Source organism: Colias croceus, chromosome 19 (assembly GCF_905220415.1).
Source record: "Colias croceus chromosome 19, ilColCroc2.1".
Classification (NCBI taxonomy): domain Eukaryota; kingdom Metazoa; phylum Arthropoda; class Insecta; order Lepidoptera; family Pieridae; genus Colias; species Colias croceus.
The window spans coordinates 7541357-7564309 of NC_059555.1; the positions used below are offsets into that span (position 1 = coordinate 7541357).

General features: G+C 32.7%; 2 protein-coding genes across 3 annotated transcripts; both read right to left on the minus strand.

Moving 5' to 3' along the window:
- Nucleotides 1-696: 696 nt before the first annotated feature.
- On the minus strand, nucleotides 697-6922 carry LOC123700527 (inositol oxygenase-like). Its single transcript, XM_045647765.1, has 7 exons — nucleotides 6848-6922; nucleotides 6216-6393; nucleotides 5086-5294; nucleotides 3819-3955; nucleotides 3269-3403; nucleotides 2285-2380; nucleotides 697-1212 (listed from the first exon to the last, which is right to left on the minus strand). Exons 1-7 carry the CDS (start codon nucleotides 6854-6856, stop codon nucleotides 1104-1106), a joined length of 873 nt encoding a protein of 290 aa, XP_045503721.1. The 5' UTR covers nucleotides 6857-6922; the 3' UTR covers nucleotides 697-1103.
- A 4808-nt stretch (nucleotides 6923-11730) lies between these two features.
- LOC123700575 (splicing factor, suppressor of white-apricot homolog) lies at nucleotides 11731-22531 on the minus strand. 2 transcript variants are annotated; one of them, XM_045647831.1, is made up of 14 exons: nucleotides 22266-22531; nucleotides 21487-21656; nucleotides 20885-21045; nucleotides 20222-20438; nucleotides 19729-19793; nucleotides 18720-18933; nucleotides 17914-18084; nucleotides 17334-17597; nucleotides 15973-16839; nucleotides 14995-15125; nucleotides 14550-14640; nucleotides 13768-13816; nucleotides 13098-13130; nucleotides 11731-12580 (listed from the first exon to the last, which is right to left on the minus strand). In XM_045647831.1, exons 1-14 carry the CDS (start codon nucleotides 22451-22453, stop codon nucleotides 12283-12285), a joined length of 2919 nt encoding a protein of 972 aa, XP_045503787.1. In that variant the 5' UTR covers nucleotides 22454-22531; the 3' UTR covers nucleotides 11731-12282. The 2 variants fall into 2 exon arrangements, with proteins under 2 accessions (XP_045503787.1, XP_045503788.1); XM_045647832.1 differs by having other exon boundaries at nucleotides 22071-22384.
- Between the last annotated feature and the right edge of the window lie 422 nt (nucleotides 22532-22953).

Below are 22953 nucleotides of genomic sequence, written 5' to 3' on the forward strand. Positions count from 1 at the left end.
TATTGTTTTTTTTCTAACGTATTGTTTTAAGTTGAGCATTGATCTATGCAATTACGCATTTACTTGGAACGAACATTGAAAAGGCTTATCTCATTAGCAATTATTACCTGTTTCTTTTCAAGAATTATTCTCATAATCTGCTCATACTTCTGACAAGTTGTGCCTGTTTATACATTGTACATCGTTTGAGTATAAAATTTAAACACATAGGGACTACTATTCAATACCTACGATTAATTGTTATTTTGTTTTACTATACTGTATACTTACATACTTCAACGATCTAAGTTGTTCGTGTAAGTTTGTTACCATTTCGTGCATCTACACTATTACCCACACTCTCCAATTCTATAATAAACATATTAAATAGAGTCCAAGGTCTTTGCCAATATTTAGATAAACTATACAGACGCAAAACCTTTCGATACAGTTTTGTTTATATTAATTTTATTATTTAAGATAACAGATTACAGCAATAACATAATATTGTTTAACAATAAAATGAGTATGTGTGCTGACATTACTATAACTCAGTCTTTATTCCACGGTACCTAAACTAAAATTAGACTACAAATCGTTTTGTCAATTAATATAAAACTTATGTTAAATAATAATTATAACATCAAACTGAAAAAGATTGGGAACCTCTGAATTAGGTAAATTGACATCTTATAAAGTATGAAATGAAACAAAATATTGTCCATATAATTTTATTAAATCTACAAATCCGTGATCTACATAAAATATCAGTCTAAGTCTATATTTATGTGTCAAACACTTTTATGTTGTGTTAAAAGTATAGGCACAGATTAGAGAATAGTTACTTCGTAAGTATAGGCACTTTTTAAGGTAGGCTTTCTCCATATTATAACATGTGGACAGTGAAGTCGAGCAATCAAAAAACAGTTTATAATATTATGTATGTAAATTGCAATTTCATTTAATTATTAACATACCTATCACTACAGAATAAACAAGTGATTAAAATCGATATAAATATGCATACGTTTTATTATATAAAAATAAATAGAGGATATTGCTATATTCGATATTTATACATTTTTTTATTTTCTAAATGTGCGTTTGTTTATTTGTCCAAGTTTTCACCATTCACATACTCCGGGAATGTATTTTTCAATCAGCTTCTCATAGTAGGGCCAGAGGGCTTCGATGTCGGGAATCGTCTCGCACTTGGTGTACAGATCGTATTTGCTGAAATAAAAAAGGTTAAAATATAAGAGAGAGTAACTTATCTTATAATGCTAGATTAAAAATGCTAGATTTAATTTAAAATGAGTCTTTTCGCGTAATAAGTTAATGACTGGATAAGGAGAGTCAAGTTTATTAAATACAGAATTGTAGAAACTAAGTAAGTATATACAATAATTATGATCAAGAATAGATTATTAAAACGAACAAGATCGCGAGAGCTTTTTGAAAAAGCTCAAATAGCAACGGATAGGTTGACTTGAAAATAATAAATAAAAAGGGTATGTGGCATGGAGGAAACAAAGTGCTTATAATTTAAGGCACTATAGTCACTAGAAGCATAAAGAAGAATTAATGAAAAACATCATTTGAAAAATTGTTTTAAATCTACGATGATAAGGTCTCGTCTCAATAATTGGCATCACGTGATATGGTCTCGCGATGTAAAAAGGTGACATACATTAGAGTTAAATGTTGATTGTTAATTGACTTCAGGGCCACACGTGTTCCTCTCAATTGGTACTAGGGTTACAAACATTCATTTTCCCCCCAATTTTAATGATAAGCTGTTAAAATATAAGCAGCTAATTATTTATTATATACCAATGATTGAAAAATAAACCCCTAGTAAATGTCGAATGAAAAAGTTGAAGATCGAGCTTTTGAGCTTTTAGATAGTTACTAATTGAAAATTTTTTCGTAAAATTGCATCATTTTTTAAACTTGACCTCACTATCAAATAAAAGCACATCATAATTTATTGGTTCGCCAACCTTACATAAGCATCAATTACTTGGCTTATAAATAGACAGAAGACTGGATGGTATCATTGGAACTGATTTATGAGAAATTAAATAGGAAGCAACTTTGTATCTCGTGTTTGTTGCTCAATTAAACCAAGTATACGCATCTGACAAAATATAAAGATAATTTATAAAATCAAGAATTATTAAATTTGAAACATTATTAAATTCCCCCAGAAATAATTACTTACCCAAATCGAAAGTTCGTAACTACTAAACAAATTAATACGAACTGCATTTTTCAGTTGTTTTAATTAAGAACTGAAACTCACTTGAACTCCTTGCACCATTTCATGGTTTCCTTGTCCTTTTCGCTGTTGAGGTGCTGGTATTCACCACCACTGTGCCACGGGTAGAAGGAGTGGTACCTGTAAAATACATAATGTAAAAACAATTAAAAGGGATCTTAAAGCTTGAACCTTTCAGTAGGTACTGCAAAAATACACGTTTTCAAAATTCTGTTTCAAATTATGGTTGTACGTTAACAAAGCTTTGGATTCAATTTAGCAATGTACAAATTTTATTATATTGTTCATGTCGCTGGCAAATTGCATTATTTCGCCGTTTACAAAATATGCTCGGCATTTTGTAAAATGCTGAGGATTTACTTTTTACAAAATTCTACAAAGAGACGGTCGCGACCAGACGGAGCCCCACTTCGCGGGGCTCCTATTTCTTCCCACCCCCTTATCCAAACGAAAAAATTCTGATTACGAATTCTCGACATATTACAAAATACCGAGCTTTTGTAAACGGCGAGATTATACAATTTGATTGCGACATTTATATTATACTAGAGGTCCGCCACGGCTTCGCCCGTGGTACATACTTCGCAATAAAAGGTAGCCTATGTCCTTTCTCGGGTGTCAAAATATCTCCATACCAAATTTCATGCAAATTGGTTCAGTAGTTTAAGCGTGATTGAGTAACAGACAGACAGACAGAGTTACTTTCGTATTTATAATATTAGTAGGGATAGTGCCCGATTTCACCAACAACCCGTAAAATTTAAGTGTCACCTAAGTCAATTTAGGGGATACCTAACGTAAAATTTGCTTTCACCGACAGATAAGTGTCACCTAAATCGTTAGGTTAGGTAATAATTTGAAGGGTCCCTTAAACTAAGGAACCCTTACTTAGGAGACTGTTTAGGGGTTATTGGTGAAATCGGGCATAGGTACCTTATTTATGCCTTCGTTTTAGCTTTTCCCTAAGAGTATATAAAAAAATGTTCCAAAGAGTATCACATGACATACCTGATCATAAGCAGACCCTTTTCAGGCAGAGTCGATTTGTTATGCTTCAGGAACTGGTAGAGGTATTCGTCGTGGCTCCAAGAGATCAGCACGTTGTCGATACCGCAGTTCGGCTTGTACATGCCGTAAAGGGTGCTGTAGATATAACATTAAATAGAGCTTTTTTCAGCTTGGAATAAGGTTATTAGAAATTAGTGTAAATAATGTATAATAGTCTGCATAAGTATTTTGTACATTATTATGTTGACAATTAAGCAAGCAGGTACAAAACAAATGCTATCTTACGAATGTGAGCATCGCATTGGAGCGGAGCGGTAGCTCAAAAACGAAATAAAATAAAACTCAGTAAAATTTGTTTTTGCGGTATAACATTATAACATCGATGCAAAGGCACCCCACTTAAATATAAAAGTTTGATTATTGTTAAACAAAAAACTATAGGTTGTGTTAAATCTGCGTTGAGTCAGAACGAATCCAATATTAACTTCATAAGGTTTAGGTTTAATATGCATGTTGAATTATCGTATCAACATTGAATTCTTGTACATACTTGTACTTAGGATTGTAAGTATCAGGGTTGTCCTTGAAGCTGTCCAGGCCGTACACGATGGACTCAGCCCATTTGCAGCCCACGGCGAAGGTGTCTCCCACCACGCACCATTGGGGCTCGCCGTACAATGCCATTATCTATGTGCAAAATTATATACGTAGGTAGGTTTACATGTTAAGTGGAGTAGAATCTATATTCCTACTGAAAAATCTATAGGATGTTTGAGTTTACTTTGAGAATATCCTACTCAAATTATAAATGCTAAAGTTTGTGAGTATCGATGTATGAATGTATTTTTGTTACTATTTCTCACGAAAACGACTGATTTTGATGAAACTGAGAGACATAGCATATTGACACATGAGGTATAGAAAAATTTGCATTTTTCTATAATACGGGTTCATCCGTGGGTGAAACTACGCGACACAGCTAGTAGGGTGTATTTACAGGGTTCTGCTACTACAGGGTTCTACTAAGTACTAAATTGCATTGCATGCTGCGTTCGGTACATGATAATGCATGATGCATCCTTTAAAAATTATGAATAATTAATCAATTAAATAGAGTAATTTATTCCAACGAATATAACAATAACAAACACATGTCACAAGCTGTTATTCGTCATAAAAATATTGAAATTATAGGTTGATATAGATAATAAGGGTACTAAAAACGACATAAAATCAACAAAAGCCATGCAAAAACAAGTGTTAAACTTGACCCTTTGTCCACGTGATAAATTTTATTATAAACATGGCAATTTCATAAGGCCATAAGGTAGGTACATCCCACTACGCCATATTTATATGGAACATTTTCGCACTTTTATCAATTAAATTTCGTTTTAATCAGGTGATTTTGTTGGCCGATTGTTTCATTTAGTAACAATATAAAAAGTGTTTTGTGTTTCAAATTTAGTTTTTTTTTTATTGGGTGTCTAACGAAAGGTGTAACAATATCGATTGAGCCTCTTTTACTTCGCTAAGATTATTCAGATCAACTTCAATTCAATTCCTTTGAGATACCATCGGATACGTTTAATTTTCTTCAAAATATTTCGATAATAATTGCAAAAGTATTTTCACCGTCTCTATAACTACTTTCTACCTACGTAAAGTATTTTTAGCGACTTTTAATTGATAGAGATTCAAAAGGAAGGTTGTACCTAAATACATTTTTAGCAAACGGAAAAGTGCATCTACTTCTAAAAATTTAATAAGGAAGTTCTAGTCTTTTAATTGAAGGTTTAGTTTACGGTTGAATGTACCTTGCCCAAGTCATGAATAAGACCAGTGAGTTGGAACCAGTCCTCCTCCGGATGGTCCTCACGTATCCTCTCCGCGGTCTGGAACGCGTGCACGATGTTGGGGAGGTCCAGGTCCGGGTCCGACTCGTCGACCAGCTCGTTCAGTCTGATGAGAGCCTCCTTGACTGTGGCCTTGAAGTGGTTGAACTTCATCCACTTTTCGCGTTTCTCTGTAAGGTTAAAACTTAAAATAGCTATTTGTCTGTCTTGTTGGTCGGTTCAGTGCAAATAGGTACAAATATAGTTTTTATGGAATTTATGTACCTACATTAATATTTTGATTATGTACTTGATTGTGTGCTTGTTATTGCTATTATCAATTGATTTCTTGTGTCTATTCCTTTCAAACTAAACTATTACCAAAATGCGAATCTTTATTAAAAAAGCACTACTTAATGTTTTATTAATTGGCTTCCGATTTTGAATGGTACTCGGATCGCATAATACCATTTTAACCTTGTATATTTCAATGATAAATCTATTATGTACCTATTTTTTACCATAAAACAAAAGGAAATAAACTTTAGATACGATCTACTTATGTCTTTTGTCTAATTAATTATTTACGAAATTTAGTTCGCGACCTTCGTATTATTAGAATTCGATTATTGCAGTAAATTACTTTCGTATCGTCATTTGGCAATATATTTTTTAATTACAAAGTATCTACATACATTTTTGGTATATACTAGTTATACGAATGATTATATTACAGTGCAGTAACTAATAGGTACCTATCGATATAATTTCAGGTTTCGGTTTCACCCGCGTTGGTCTTAGCGTGATGATATGTAGCCTATAGCCTTCCTCGATAAATGGGCTATCCAACACCGAAATAATTTTTCAAATCGGATTAGTAGTTCTCGAGATTAGCGCGTTCAAACAAACAAACGAACTCTTCAGCTTTATAATATTAGTATAGATAATATTATGGTCAAAAATCCCAAAAATCCATACTAGAGTTGAACTAAAGCACCCCTTTACGTCTAGCGTTCATCACCGCTCTTTTACTTTCTATCCGCATAACTGAAGACTTGCGGTATAATGTGGTATTATCCCAGTGCATAGTTATAGACAGCAAAATCACTCACCCTTCACTAAATCCACAGTCATCTTAGTGTGCATTTCATAGTATGTCCTGCGTACACGTTCCTTTATCGGATCGGACTCATCGATAGAGTAGTCCCGGTAGGCGTTGATCGGCTTGTCCGTGAACACTGGCTCCGGACGGAGCAGCTGGGAGGGGTCTATCATGGCTACTGGCCCTTTCTGTTGTTGGTTTAGTAAGTGATGTTCATGAAAATAAAAATGAGAATAGATATCCTGTTACTAAGTGTTGTTCATGTGGCAAATGAAAATAAGAAAATATGTCCAACAAGTGAAGTAGGTAAAACTACAATTAAACATAAGTTTTTTAGCTCTAAAATAAAAATTCAATTGTGATTAAAATAAATAAAAATACTTTTTTAATATTGCTTTTAGTTATTTATTTTTAAGACAGAAGGATTAAGAGCCATAAAGCTTTAAAAAATATCTAAGTATATTTTTTAATTTGAAAAAGAAATGGCAGAGCGAAAGAGTGGGGCTCGAATCCCGCCTCCTGATCGACAATTATTTAAAATAATTAATATAAATAAAACATTTGAAAGCTTTAAAACTAAATAAAGGACACTTAAAACAAAATCCACGAGACAATCGCAAAACAGCAAACAAATGGACTCACATCGGTCATTCTCAACAGTTGGTTATTCCCGACGGATCTCAATGAACTTAGCGGCCACAATAAATGAAAGGTGACATCCCATTACATTTATATAGACGTGCAGAACAATTTCAAGTGGCTATATCTATAGATAAACATTAATTTACTTGTTAGATTATCTTAATACCGCTTTGTGTGGCTTTGTTGTGATACCCCGTGTAAGACGCCAACCGTCAAACTATAATCTGGTTAGATGGTAAACAAAACAAGTCACTTTCCGAAAGAACACGTGTAGGTATGTACCTACTTAACCGTATTTGTTTTCAAGGATAAGGAAATGCTGCTAAATTAGAATTTGTGTAAAAATGCTAATTTTTACTCATTAGGTACTACCTTATACCTACTACTTTAGCGGTAGGTTTTTCTTTATCACTTTTTATTTGTACCTATTGCAACCGTAGGTTTTTTTCAGCTATCGAGTTGGGAAGTTTAAAGAGTACTAATTAAGAATAATAGGTATTAGGTCCCTAATAGCTAGTACAGCTAGTTCGCACTAGCACCCAAATCTAAACAGAATAGAAACATCGAAGTTGTATTCTACATTATGGGTTGAACTAGAACAAAACTAAAACTAGTTAATTTTATTTAATTTTTCAACCTTACGTATATTTCAGTTTGTCCATATACTTATGCCATAACATAGAACTCTACAATTACTTACATCGAAATCTTTTTTATTGTGTTTCATTTTGAATAGACTTATTGAATTAGATACTAGCTATCTTCCCCGACCTCGCCCGCTGTAGGTAAAATCATCATAATATTATATTTTGATCATGAAACTCATATCCCTAATGCAATTTTTTTCAACTAACCACTGCGCCGAATGACTCATACATATTAAGCTCGCCTCTCTAAACTTCTGTCAAAAATGTTTTAAATCCATTCGAGACGATTTATTTTAGATGATCGATCGCTTTATCCATATCTGTTGATATAATACATATATTACGTATAGAATATTCAAATTTTTAAAATGGATTTGAGTACCTAAGCTATGATTTTTTAGCGAGCAATGGAGAGGTCGGAAAGCTTATCTACACTAACATTATAAAGAGGAAAACTTTGTTTGTTTGTTTGATTGTAACGAATAGGCTCATAAACTACAACTACTGGACCGATTTTAAAAATTCTTTCACCATTCGAAAGCTAAATTATCCACGAGTAACATAGGCTAGGTTTTATCCCGGAAATCCCACGGGAACGGGAACTATGCGGGTTTTCCTTTGAAAACGCGGGCGAAGCCGCAGGCGGAAAGCTAGTAGTAAATATTTTTATTAGAAATCTCCTTTTTATTACAGAAGTGTTTGTAAGTGTCATTATGATAACGGTGTCGTGGATTTTAGAATATTTAAAAATAGGTTGGTAAATATGTTAATAAAAAACGCTACTCGTACTTTTAATACTTATACCTTTCAGGAAAATCCTAGAAACTCGTGAGAGATAAGAGAAATTTCATTCTGACGCAGTTAGTTTTATGGCAAAATAAAGATAGTATGTAATAGGTACATGGTTTATCATTTCTTTATAGTTTATATTCTTTAAATACTAATCCCTTGCAATCTAATGTTTCTAGACGTTTCCAATATAATCAGTTATCGTTTGAAAATAATTAAGTAGACTTTTTACGGCCTTTAACGCGTTGTATGTTCGTAATTTTATGTGTAAAGTAGATTTGAAAATAACAGAAATAAATTATCCAACATCATACATTAAAAATAAACCACCATAATAACCTATCTAACTGCAGTAGGTAGGTAACTAGGTAGTAGGTACTATTTCTAATTATTTATGAGGTTAGTAGCTATTGTAGATTCAATCTATGGAGAAATACTTATTCATATTTTAAATTAGTACTAACATGTAAAACCAACTATACCAATTATCTATGTATGTTCTCGGAAATCGAAATTGAAGAAAGGACAAAGTCGTATCCCATTGCTAGTTAGCAGGTACCTACCTAGGTATATCATCTAAACGTGTGTCAAGATAATTTCTTTGCCAGTTATCTAAGTTAAAGGTTGGATAAATTGCAACAAACAACGCAACAGATAAATGAATATTAGAGGATAAAGTATAAAGACACCGCAAATATTTGCGGATTATTGGATTTACGTATCGGATCATTCTAACGTCTGATATACTGTATCAAGATTACCCGTTACGAAATAATAAGACGATCTATCGATGGAAAATCATGCGCTTGGCACCACCCATGAGCGATAATTTGATTATCAGATCTGTAGTCGGAAATTTTTTATCTGAGCCTAAACAGAACATTCGTGTTTCAAAAGTGGGCGTGTCTATAATCTTCCGAGAAATTGAAATTCATATATCTTATGTTCTAACTAACTAGTTACCTGCAGTACTTACGGAACGTTACTTATTTGGTAGATAGGTAACCACTTATTTCAATGAAAATCCGTTACTTTCGAAAACTTTTGACTTTGCCATTTGCTTTATTTAACGCGGATTGATAGAAAATATTAAGGGATACGTTGAAAATATAATAATAATATCTAAATTATAGCCTTTAACTGAGTGTGGAAGTCTTAAGTCTTAAAAGAGGAGCAGAATCAAAAGACGATTTAGGTATGTGATGCAAACACAATTTTGGCGGTTTGTGTGCAAAAATTATCAAACATTTGGTATTTAATTTAAAAGAAATAGGAATAATGCCAATATTGAAGCAATTCAGTTGTAAATGTATTGTGAAATATCGTATCTACAAATCTCACAAACTTGAGCTTTATCGATGGTAGGTATCTATAAGAAAGATCGAAGTTTAGAACTTTGTAAGAGTTCGCTGATATTCGTAAGCATTTTATGGATTTTATGTGTCGTTTTATCATACGACAGCTGAAAAAAATCCTAATCCTCGAGATTATTCGACTGTGACGAAGGAAAATAATTTTAGATTTTAATTTATTTCCACATAGATGTCAAAAAAATTATCTTTAAACCCTCCCATACATTCAGTAGATATATGAAATATGAATATCCCATATACATTTTTAATGTGAAAGATTTTAGCTTTCTTTTTCTTTTTTTGGTTTTCTGCTTTAATAACTTCGCAAATTTGAAGGGAAGTTCATTATGAAACTTTAAATAGATCTCCTCATTAGTCATTGTATTGCACAATGAGAACGTCATTTCGAAAATCTAAAATCTGCTATGAATACAAAATGTATGGGAAATCAAATGTATGGGAGCGTTTAATGTAACATTTTTGGATATTTATCGTTTTATTTTTAAAAACTAGCTTTCCACCCGCGGCATCGCCCGCGCAGTCAAAGAAAAACCTGCATAGTTCCCGTTCCCGTGGGATTTCCGGGATAAAACCTATCCTATGTCCTTTCTCGGGTATCAAAATATCTCTATACCAAATTTCATGCAAATTGGTTCAGTAGTTAAGGCGTGATTGAGTAACAGACAGACAGAGTTACTTTCGCATTTATAATATTAGTATTTTTTGGATATTTATCGTTTTATTTTTAAAAATTTATTATGGTCATTTTACTCAGTAGGTTAAGTAGTTACTTTCGATTTCAGTTTAAAGTTTTTTGATATCTGCAATAGTTACGGAATAATCGCTTGTGCACACTTAACGATTACACCCTATATACCTACTTCGATTTTTCTTATAATATTCAATACTCTCTTCTACCATGGACCCAATATACTCTAGAGTATATTGGGTCCATGCTTCTACTAACTTCTTCTTCTACTATCTAGTAGTAACTATTTACCAATCTGTGGAATTAAAAATACAAACAGAAGTGTATATTTATTGTTTTGTGTATTTCATACATGTATGTGAATTTTTGTCTCTATGTTTTTTATTTAAAGTCAAATTGTATAAGTATACTCTCTGCTGATACAAATTTACTTTTGATCTCATTTTAGAATACTTACACTTTCATTAATTAAATTTAACCTTTTCGACATTTTAACATCTATTTACTAATAGGTATAATATAGCTGAAGAGTTTATTTGTTTGTTTGGTTGTTTGTTTGAACGCGCTAATCTCGGGAACTACTGGTCCGATTTGAAAAATTATTTCGGTGTTAGATAGCCCATTTATCGAGGAAGGCTATATATGATCAGTGTTCGCGCTAAGACCAACAAGAGCGGAGCAATGCAGGTGAAACAGCGGGGAACAGCTAGTGTTTAAATAAAACAACAAACAATAAATTAAAATAATCTTTATTACTATCTATATTACGAAACATGATTAAGGCGCTTCATACAATCTACTACAAATACATACATATTTCTTGGTCGAAACTAATATAACATTTGTTACCTATCTGTAATTCTTAATTTCTATTTTTTGTGTTTATTCCATAGTTATTCATTACATTCTTTCCATAGTTCATTATTAACTTTAGTGGTGAAAGTTTATGTAAAGTACAATATATTGAAAACTCTTATAAATTTATAACAAAATTTATAGTATTTACTTTAACACGTAATTTGAGATAATTTTTTATTACTATTATTCATAAGAACTTATTTATGCTGTTACAGATAGATTAAAGAAACATACTATTTAACGTTTAAAAAATAAGCCATGACTTTAATTGTTATCAAAAGTACAAAACATTGGAGCAAATAGGTATGTGTTTTATTGATGTAATATGGTGTTTTACCAATGAATCATAACAAAATTATTGTAAAATCCATTCAGGTATACTAAATATTACTTTTAAACGTTGTCATGTACGTATGTTTATTTTATAATTATAAATATATATATTGGAACAAGGAAAAACTAAAAATTGCACATCGAAAATCTCCTTTCGACTTATATCTGTTGTTAGTGTGGAATAACCTAGGAATAACCTAGCTATCTAGTTTTTAATTATTTCGTTGTTCTGTTATATTTTATTACTTGAAGAGTGATAAAATTCGAATGCATGAAGTGTTTATATCCATGAAGTTATAGTTCAATAATTATTGTCCATTTATTTGTTTTTGTAACAAACAGAATGATCACAATTTATATTCACAGACTATACAATAGAACAAATTATATAGTCTGTGAATAAACCAAACAGTTTATGGTAAATTTTTGTTATAATCTAGGCACTATGGTCCATATTATATAGATTGCTATTATTTTTGTTATACTTCCTTAGCTGACCGGCTTGTTAACAATCAAGTTGCGCTAGAGTGTCTAAATAATGTGAATAAGTGATCTTAATAAATCCATGGTTTATTTCGAAATGCTGGTTTTATTTACTAAAAACCCTTACAGATCATAAAACGATTATTTTGCATATAAAATATAACCGAAAAGTTTTTTAAAAACATTTATGAAAGTAAAAAACAACCAAAAACCAAGTTTATACACAAATAAAACATTAAAATTATACAAAAGCGCCATATATAATTATTGACTAAGTGACGTCACGGAATCCTCCTCACTGTCGCTAGACCACTCCCCCTCACTGTACTCTCTCTTCTTCTCTTTTCTCCCATCTCTTTCTTCTTCTCTCACTTCTCTTATTGGACTCACTTTCTCGATGAGCAATTCTTTTGTGGGTGATGCGTTTCTCAACTCTTTTAATGTGTTTGTGAGATCAATATTAATCGGTAACGGTTGATCTTCCTCTGACTCTGTTTCGTGCCTTCGCTTTTTCTTGCTCTTTGCGTGTTTCTTTTCTTTCTTGCGCCGCCTTTTCTTTGTTCTGGAAGTTAAATTGGTTATTTTATGACAACGTAATTTCTGTTTATAAGTAAATTTTTTGCTATACAAAAAATTATAAGATTTTAAATAAACGAACGCGATATACTTTGTAAATCTAGTTGCTACATATTTTGGTATACAATTATGGAGTTGATTTTGAGCCTTCAGAGTGCTTAAAATACATCGCAAACTTTTTTAATAATAAAAAAAACATGCCTATAATATACATAAACAGACTGTGTAGAATTTTAAAATATGTATTTCATAATATTTTGAATTACATGCAATGATAAGCAAGAGTAAGATAAGCTTCAATATAAATATTTACTAGCTTACCGCCCGCGGCTTCGCCCGCTTTCTCTAAAACGATTTGAGATTTAAACTATCCTATCTCTCAAGTTGGATCAAACTGCACATGGTGTGCGAATTTTATTATAATCGGTTAAGTGGTTTAGGAGTCCATTGAGGACAAACATTGTGACACGAGATTTATATATATTAAGAAGATATACACATACCCATCATAATCCGATTCTTCGTCATCCGATGATCTGCAAATAAACGAGTTTATTAAAACAATATATTATATTATGTAAGTAAGTACCTATTACTATACAAAAAGTATCCATGCGATTTCAAAATGATTGTGTTTTATTAAGTTATTTTCACATCAGAAAACACAATTTTAATTGTCTGTTTGTCCTGCTTAATCTCTAGATTGGATGTGGAAGTGATTTAAATGACTCTGAATAAATCTGATTCATACCGAATACGGGATTTATCGTCAACCACGCAAAAGAATTCGCGAGCACTTCCAGTAAATAAATGAACATCTAATAAAAGTGTCTGTATGTTTGCTTGAATGCGCTAATCTCAGGAACCGGGTCCGATTTGAAAAAATTACTTTTAACTGTTGGATAGTCCATTTATCGAGGTAGGCTATACATGTATCATCACGCTAAGACCATTGGTAAAACCGCGAGGCACAGCTAGTAAAGAATAATAATGTCACTTGGAGCAGAGGCTTTCATTTAAGCCTTTTTTGATAATGTGTATGATTTAATGAAATTATAAACATAACTTACAATACCCTACTCTAACTCTGTAATAAGTGTACTGTGTGTATATGTTTATATTCTAATAATAATGCCTAGAACAAAACATACATATTATGTATGGTTTACTCACTTGTTCCTTTTCCTTCGCCTCCTATGTCGGTCCGTATCATCGTCGTAATCTGTGAGATAATACAATCTTTATTGAAGCTATAAATGTCAATCTACAGAATAAACAAAACAAAAATAATGTGAACAATAATAAATGTAATGTGTTAAATAATAGCAAAGACAATACTAGCTTACCGCCCGCGGCTTCGCCCGCGTTTTCAAAGAAAAACCCGCATAGTTCCCGTTCCCGTGGGATTTCCGGGATAAAACCTATCCTATGTTGTAATCCATGTGTACCCTCTATATGTGTGCTAAATTTGATTGTAATCGGTCCAGTAGTATTTGCGTGAAAGAGTAACAAACACACACACACACACATCCTCACAAACTTTCACATTTATAATATTAGTAGGATGTACTTTACCTATAACCACGTATTGTTACTATATCAGCTATTCCTCACATGTATGATCTATAGTTTCATGTTTAATGTTAATTTAAAAAAATAATTTAAGTTTATTACAGCTGATCGTAATTATGTGGATGTTTGACACAGGAATCTCTTTCCGCCAGCGGCTCCGCCCGCGGTTTCAAAGAAAAACTCGCATAGTTCCCGTTTCCGTGGAATTTCCGGGATAAAATATATCCTATATTACTCGTGGATAATGTAGCTTTCGAATGGTGAAAGAATTTTTAAAATCGGTCCAGTAGTTTATGAGCCTATTCATTACAATCAAACAAACAAAGTTTTCCTCTTTATAATATTAGTGTAGACATAAATAAGGTAGTATTGACAATTCTCACCATATCTGTCCCGTCTCCTTCGCTTTTCTCGTCTGCGTCTTTTCTCTTCTTCGTCTGCTTTTTTCTTTCTAAGTGACTCTAACGTATCAACCTAAAACCAAAACATTACATACTATTGATAAATGTAGAGACTGAATCGCGCTAGCGAAATATTTTCGCTACAGAGCATATATGTATATGTAGGATCGGGGCCAAATGAAAAACACTTTGAACTTCTTGAGATTTATTTTCAGACCACAATCTTAATTTTACTATCCGAATAAAATTTTTATGGGACCAATTCGACACCATCCCGCATCGAACAAAAAAAGAATCACGTAAATCGGTTCAGAAACCTCGGAGTAATCGGTGTACATACAATAAAAAATAAAAAAATCATACCAGCCGAATTGATAACCTCCTCCTTTTTTGAAGTCGGTTAATAAATAAAACTAAAACGGCATACCATAGCACTAGCCAGCGAAGTATGCGGCAGTGCTGCAGCTGCGGGATCCACTCCAACCTTCTTGAGGAACTCGGCCGCTCGTCTCCGTCTCTCTTGTTGCTTGCTTCGGTCCGTTTCCGAGTCCGCATCTCCTGGGAAACATTGTTATAAACGCAAAATATTATAAACTAGCTTTCCGCCCGCGGCTTCGCCGCATTATTAAAGAAAAAAAAAAGAGTGTGTGTACTTATGTACACGCTTTAGAAGTTATACTTCTTTGGCGTATGGAAAAAAATACTAGAATACATAACTTGAACATAGTTATCAATTTTCATACAACCTAGAACTAACTTCATGCTGTTAAATTTATGTGTCGGTGTGCGCGCGCATCGTAAAAATTCACTCTCATCATTTTTCTCCATCGCGCCAAAAGAAGTATAACTTCAAAAACCCGCATAGTTCCAGTTCCGGATCAGTGAAAGAGAAACATACATAGTACATAGACATCCGTCTTCACAAACTTTCGCATTTATAATATAACTAGCTTACCACCCGCGGCTTCGCCCGCTTTGTCTAAAATATAATAAATAATGTATATACTAAAACCTTCCTCTTGAATCACTCTATTTATTAAAAAAACCGCATCAAAATCCGTTGCGTAGTTTTAAAGATTTAAGCATACAAAGGGACATAGGGACAGAGAAAGCGACTATGTTTTATACTATGTAGTGATATTCTCATGCAAATCGATTATATAATATTCAACATCCTGTATCCAAAATACGTAATATTAGTTTTCAATTATTTTGTCAACATAATAATATAACTATGGTACGAGTTAACATGAGCTCTTAAACAGAGAAAAGTACTTGTGTTTTGTTATTTTCTTATGGAATAAATCCTTCCACAAGAATTTTTTTTTAAATATCTATGATAAAAAATAAACAAAATTAATTCATACAAATTACTATGCATCTAATAAAATACAATGTGACTCACCTTTACTATCGGATTGATCTCCCGTCAAATCGATCATTTCATCCGAGTTATCTTCTAAATTAATGATCTCATCTTCAATCTTCTCTTTACTCTTTTTCCTTCTCTTCCTATGTCTTTCACTATCCCTTTTACACTCCTTTTCACCATCCCTGTCTCGCTTGTGCTTTTCGCTATCTTTGTCTCTCATTTGCCAATCTCTGTCACCATCTCTTTCCCTCTTAGCTTCCACATCTATATCTCTATCCCTTTCTCTCTTCGACTCATATTTCTCCCGACGCTCCCTTTCATAATCACGTCTTGCTTCTCTTTCCAAATTTCTATCTCTATCTTTTTTCTTTATCCGTTCTTCTGTTTTCCTAGACTCTCTGCTTTCCGATTTCGACCTGTGCTTTTTCTTTTCCCGCCGTTTCTCTCGATATTCTTCATCTAGTTTTATTTCTTTTTGGTTCAATTCCGGTTCCGGGGTTTTCTCTTTGGTTTCTTGCTGTTCTTTTGGTGTTATTATAGGTGGTGTTGGTGCTTCTGGTATAACATCAATTTTGGGGACTTCTTTCACTGGCAGTGGTAGAGGTTGAGGCTTGTATATTATAGGTTCCGCTACTTTCACCACATTTTGTTCAATCACTTTAACTTGGGGCAAGTTATTTTGAGAACTCTCTATTTTGTATATAACCGGAGCAATATTATTCATTAAAGTAACTGGGGGTATATTTGTAGGTGGTGTATTGGATTCTTTTGTTTCTGTATCGTTTTGGTTTTGGGCGTCTTTTTTGTCGTCATCTTCGGAACTCGATTCGTAAGGTAGAGCCGGTTTGGGAAGTATTGGATCTGGTTCTTTATGTTTCTTTATTGAAAATGATACTGGCGCTGATGAAGAAATAATTATTTGTTAATAATACATCAAAACGCAAAAGTTATTGAAAAGTGATTAAAATTAAAATGTGCAATCGAGTAATTAACTCCTTTCTAATCCATGTTCTATATAACTAATAAATTTATCTAGTACTAGTTGTGCCGCGCGGTTTCACCCGCGTGGCTGCGCTCCTGTTGGTCTTAGCGTGATAATATATGTATAGCCTATATTACTCGTGGATAACGTAGCTTTCGAATGGTGAAAGAATTTTTAAAAGCGGTCGAGTAGTTTATGAGCCCTATTCATTACAATCAAACAAAAAAAGTTTTCCTCTTTATAATATTAGTGTAGAAGTGTAGACTAGTTGAGTAATAATAAAAAAGACACTGTTGTTATTAAATCAAATAAATACATCATCTGCATCTGGTCTAAAAATTATATATAGAATTTTAAAATTTATTAAGTGTAATAAATAAAATATTTAACAAAGAAAAGATCAACAACCAACCTTTTTTCTTCTTCACTTTCTCCTTCCCATTAACGTTTACACCCCTCTTTTCTTGCATTAGCTTCTTATAAAACGGATGGTATATATTATCTGGATCCAAAAAAGTGAATCGCGGATCGTTTTTGGCGCGCACAATTTCAGCGAACTCGTCGCCATTCCGTGCTACATATGCCGCCATCTTGTCGATCACGACTTTGACGTCTTCCGGCGGAGTTATTATGATTGGCTTGTCTTTGCCGTCTGATGATGAGCTGTCTTCGTAATCTGGGAATAAATTTAATTTCGGATTCAGAAATTATTTTAGATGCAATAACAGTCAATATAAATAATTAACAATCCCCAAACAGTGGAATTGTAGAAATTGGCAACATTATCACATAGAGGCGATTTTTAAAGGCAACATTACACTATATAAATGAATGAATTAAGATGTACATTCTTTCGAATGTTGCCAATTAATAAGGTATGAAAATTTTCATCAAAAATTGTCAAAAAATTATCTTTAACATTATGATTCAACTCAAAAACTTTGATTTTAGACCATATTTGCACACAACAAAAAAAAATACCAGATAAGTACCTGATTCTTCACTATCACTATCCGAATTATAGTTCTTCATCAGACTAAGGCCTGTGGATTTAGTCGGAGGTATTGTTGGCTGTACTACAGGCACTACTGGTGCTTGCACCTGTGTTTGTGCCAAGTACTGTTGGTAGTATGCCGCATATTGCTGGTACGCTTGTGTCACTGCTGTAATGTTGTATGGGAAATTAGTTTTTATGTATTGCGCTTTATGGTTGGTTTTGGTGTGCAAAGAGAGAAGAAAGAATTATGTTTTTGTATATATATGTATTTGCAAGTAACGAAGAGTAGATGAAAGTAGACGAAAGCACAGTTTGTTTAAAATACATTATTAAACAAAGAGTTGAAAGTAGCATTGTGATATTTAGTTAGTTCCTTAAAATTATTTTGCAGAATTATTATGTGTATAAATCATGAATTATATTGTTTAAAGAAATTAGAACATTTCATTTATTAATACACATTTCAGTTAAATATTTGAATCTGTATAAAACTAATCCTAACTATATCACTAACATTATTACATATTAAATTTTAAATCTCAAGATAATTAAAAGCTTTAAGTTTAAACTTGTACCAAACACATCAACACTAATATTATAAAGAGGAAAACTTTGCTTGTTTGTAATGATATATGCTCATATACTACTGGACCGATTTTAAAAATTCTTTCACCATTCGAAAGCTACATTATTCACGAGTAATATAGGCTATATAATATCACGCTAAGACCAACAGGAGCGGAGCCACGCGGGTGAAACCGCGCGGCACAGCTAGTTAGCACATAAAATAATCAAACTCACCTTTATCCGTCTGATTGTACATAACCGGAGCCCTACTGATCTCCGCATTGCTCCGTGGGGGCAAAGGCTCCGTGCCCGGCGGGGCCACTTCCCCGGGCGCTAGTTCGGGCGCGTATGTCTCGTCTATTGTCGCTTCGCCCCGCATCTTGGATATTAGCATTGTGTAATCGCAGTCGGCTGAGGGCTTGTAGTGTATACTGGGTATGGAGGGCGCCTGCAACAATTTGTAATTATTTAATGTTGTGTAATAATTACGAAATCTAAACTTTTTTTAACTTTATAGTTATCATAATATGATATAAACTTCTGAATTTCTATTTTTTCCATTTAAAAATAAAGCATGCAATACAATTCACTACTTCTACTTCTATTTACTTAAAATAATTTTACATGTAAATTTTAGATATTACAAAACTAACTATGCAGTTTTTATAATACAATTTAATTTAAAAATAAGTAAAAGTTCATCTAGTGAATTGAATTCTATGCTTCATTTCAAAATCTATACATATAATAAATCTGTAGAAGGGTCAATTCTGTACATTTAAAATATTGAAAAAATAAATAGCAGGGGGTGTTACTGGATCGATACCAAACCCAAATATGTGATTAAAAAAATTTTTGTCTGTCTGTCTGTCTGTCTGTCTGTCTGTATGTTCAGGCATCACGTGAAAACTAACGGTTCGATTTCGATGAAACTTGGTATAATTATACCTTATTATCCTGGGCATAAAATAGGATACTTTTTATCCCGGAAAAATACGTAGAAAAAAATAAATCTTAATATTTCCGCGCGGACGGAGTCGCGGGCGGAAGCTAGTCTTAACTATAAAATGCAGTTTCATCAATAAGTAACAATACAAAGTATACATTATATTCTGAATAGCTTATTTTTTTTTTTGTACATTATTTGAATTTGTGATATAAAAATTGATAAATAAATCCTTTATAAATTGTGTATAGGATGCAAATGGAAAGCCATAACTAAATTTATATACTAATTACTTACAGATTCAATAATAGTTGATGCTAGACTTGGATGTAGGTATTCATCAGTATTTTCCACAGGTTTCTCTGTAAAAGAAAACAATTATTCATTATAAGTATGCAAATTTAATTATGATGAATGAAAATGAAGTAGAATATTGTATAACATTAATTTTGACCTAAATGGCAATGTAAATTATAAGTATTTTTAGAAGTATATGAATTATGGATGTTTTTTAAAACTTTAAATATAATTTTTCTATCCTTGGGCTTCCCTCGTGGTACATGTTTATGTTCTCACTCAATAAGAAACATCCTTGTATTTCGAGGAATATTATAAAAAAAAAATAACTAAATGTTCTCAACATTCACAATTAAAATGTTTAATTTCTATTTTTCGTTCTATTTTTTTTAGTTTGTAGGAACGGTTAGCAACACATTTGGCAATTCATTTTTAAAATTAAAAAACAGCATTGAACATAATAAAGAAAAGTACTAAAAAACATATTTTTTACCTTCTACAACCTCCTGTTTTTTCTCCGGCCATTTTCCTGCCTTTACCAGCCCTATCAGAGCTGTATAGTATGTATTTAATGTGGAATCTTTGTTGAGAAACTTGAACTGAGGGTTGTCACCCTGCTTCGCTTTGATCAGAATCTCCATTTGAACTCCTTGTGATGCTATAAAGTTTGCTGTTTTCTCAATTATGGCATTTTGCTTTTCTGTTTCAGGCTAGAAATAAAAATTTATATTAATCCTTGATAATATGAGCATTAATCTAATAACAGTAATGTTTAAATCTATACTAATATTATAAAGCTGAAGAGTTTGTTTGTTTGTTTGAACATGCCAATCTCGGGAACTACTGGTCCGATTTTAAAAAATATTTCGGTGTTAGATAGCCCATTCATCTCGATAAGACCAACAGTAGCAAGTAAACCGCGGACCACAGCTAGTGATTAATATTCTGATGTATTTAATAATATGACATAAACCTCTCTCAATCTTCCAATCACATTAAAAAATTGTTATACAGATAGATTATAGTTTATATCTAAAAATCGAATATAGTGTTACTTATAGCTCATTTACCTTGTAAAAAATCTCTCTTGCAAAGAGGACTTATTATATTAAAATTATATGAATAAAATTTTCAAAGTTAACACTTATTTACTCACAAAAACTATATCAACAGGCAACAGAGCTTTCAATCCTTCCGATGGTACGAAGGGCTCCTCAACTTCAACGACAGGCGTCTCTTTGGGTGTTTCTTGCTGTGTGTCGTAGTTGAAACCAACCTGGCCGTAGCCAGCTGCGTGGAGACGTTTCAACTCCTCCTCTGAAAATAGAAATAATGTTATTTTTTTAAATAAATAAACCAGACATGAAACATTAACTGAAAAATAAATGGTTTAAATATCCCAAAGCAAGTTTCACTTGAAATAATGTATATTTTCTCTAATAACCCATTGACCACCGAGAGGCCAAATGAGACCGCGACACAATAGATTTTCTGTGTGTCTGTGTTAATGTGAGTGTCTGTGATTCCGGGGGCTGAGGGAATAAAGTGAATATTTATTATGAATTAACTTGGGATGAAAATATAACATAAAATATTGATGACTAATTCTGAACATATTGTATTGCATCAGAACTAAACAGGAATAATATTATTTAATAAAAGTGTATATTTCACCTGAATCTCGTGATAACAAAAGAGAACTCCATGAAAGCTAGATTTTCGTTATATGTAAAATATAATGAAGAATACAAATATTACCCTTGTACATCTCCTCTTCATCTTCATTAGTATGCAGCGCACGGTATCGCTCATTGTCACACAGCTGTTCCACATCCCTTTCTGCCTTGGTGAGTTCCACACGCCAGTCAAAGCCCCCCGGAGGGGCCTCCAGGGGCGTAAGGTCATGTAGGGCTCCTCTTGCGTCATACCTGTTAATATAACTTGTTTTAATACCATGGATATCTAATTGTTGCCGAACACACCTTTATCAAAAGTTGTTATACATAACATATTAAAACCCTGGACTGCTTTTTTAACTTTTAAGCATAAGCGTTGTGTATGAGAAATACAATTGATATTTTAACATCAACATACATTATTTAAGGTCTTATAGATTCATGTTTAATTTATAAGAAACAAGTTTTTATACACATCAAGGGCATATTTTGTTCAACATTTATTTTATAGCGCATGGTATTCTTGAGTGATCAACAAACCACAAAATTCAAATGTTTTAAATCCATTTAAAGATAATTTATAATTCTAACATAGTTATTACACACCACTTATTTGTAACTTTGTGTAGAATACATACGCAATCAACCCACGCAGGTTATACATACCACAAAGGGAGGTCACCATTACTAATGCGATGCCAGCGACGAAGACAGCTACCCTCATCTTCAAGACGCTGCCACTTTAAATCTTTTCTGCGAAATACTTAGGAACTTCCAAAAATTTAATTTTCTGATAAGTAATAACAGTTTATAACTTTTTAGCGCACAATTAGCAGTCTTATAGAAAAAAACGTATCGAACCTGTCGATTTTCAAAGTTTCATCCCCCATCCATGGTATGAGGTGTTTTCCTTGATCAATGTGCAGGGCTTTCTCATCGTCCCTGAACAATTTGCACGAGTAGCCAAACACGAATAATTCTTCTTTCTTCTCTTTGAATTCACTTTTCCGAAGAATACCAGTTTCACTTCCAGTCCATTTTAAAGACATTTTACAAAACTTTTTTAACTACACATTTCACAAACAAAATGACACTTCACATTCACGATTCGCTGTTTGGCGTATAAATTTGACTAGGGAAGTGAATAAATAATCGATTATTACTTTAATCGATTATTTTTTTTCCATTTTCGATTTTTTATAATCGATTTTATTAATGGTAAAAATCGATTTTTAATAAATCGATTATAAGAATTACACAATTTAAATCGATTTTTGTAAATAGTGCTATCTGTGCGATGGATGACAAATTATGAGACTAAAGTTGACAGACTAAAAATATTCATGATATTTGATGGCAATTAAATTATTATAAAAAAAATGTGTGCGTGAACTAGTGTACACACGTAAGAAGTGAAACTTCTTTATGACCTTATTTTTCAAAAAATAATTTACTATATGCAACTTTACAGAAATACATCGAATCACGCGTGGTAGGGATAAGAAAAAGATCGCGCGTAACGGAAAAAATGTCATGCGTAACGAAAAAA

What these genes read in the sequence shown, in the direction of transcription:
- LOC123700575 (XM_045647831.1), bottom strand. Translation starts at nt 22,453, where the DNA reads ATGTCTTTAAAATGGACTGGAAGTGAAACTGGTATTCTTCGGAAAAGT. An exon ending in TGAAGAGGAGATGTACAAGG is followed by an intron (nt 21,046 to 21,486) that starts GTAATATTTGTA and finishes TTCTATTTTCAG; the next exon opens with AGGAGGAGTTGAAACGTCTC. An exon ending in AAAACAGGAGGTTGTAGAAG is followed by an intron (nt 19,794 to 20,221) that starts GTAAAAAATATG and finishes TTTCTTTTACAG; the next exon opens with AGAAACCTGTGGAAAATACT.
- LOC123700527 (XM_045647765.1), bottom strand. An exon ending in GACTGTGGATTTAGTGAAGG is followed by an intron (nt 5,295 to 6,215) that starts GTGAGTGATTTT and finishes TTAACCTTACAG; the next exon opens with AGAAACGCGAAAAGTGGATG. An exon ending in AAATGGTGCAAGGAGTTCAA is followed by an intron (nt 1,213 to 2,284) that starts GTGAGTTTCAGT and finishes TTTTTATTTCAG; the next exon opens with CAAATACGATCTGTACACCA.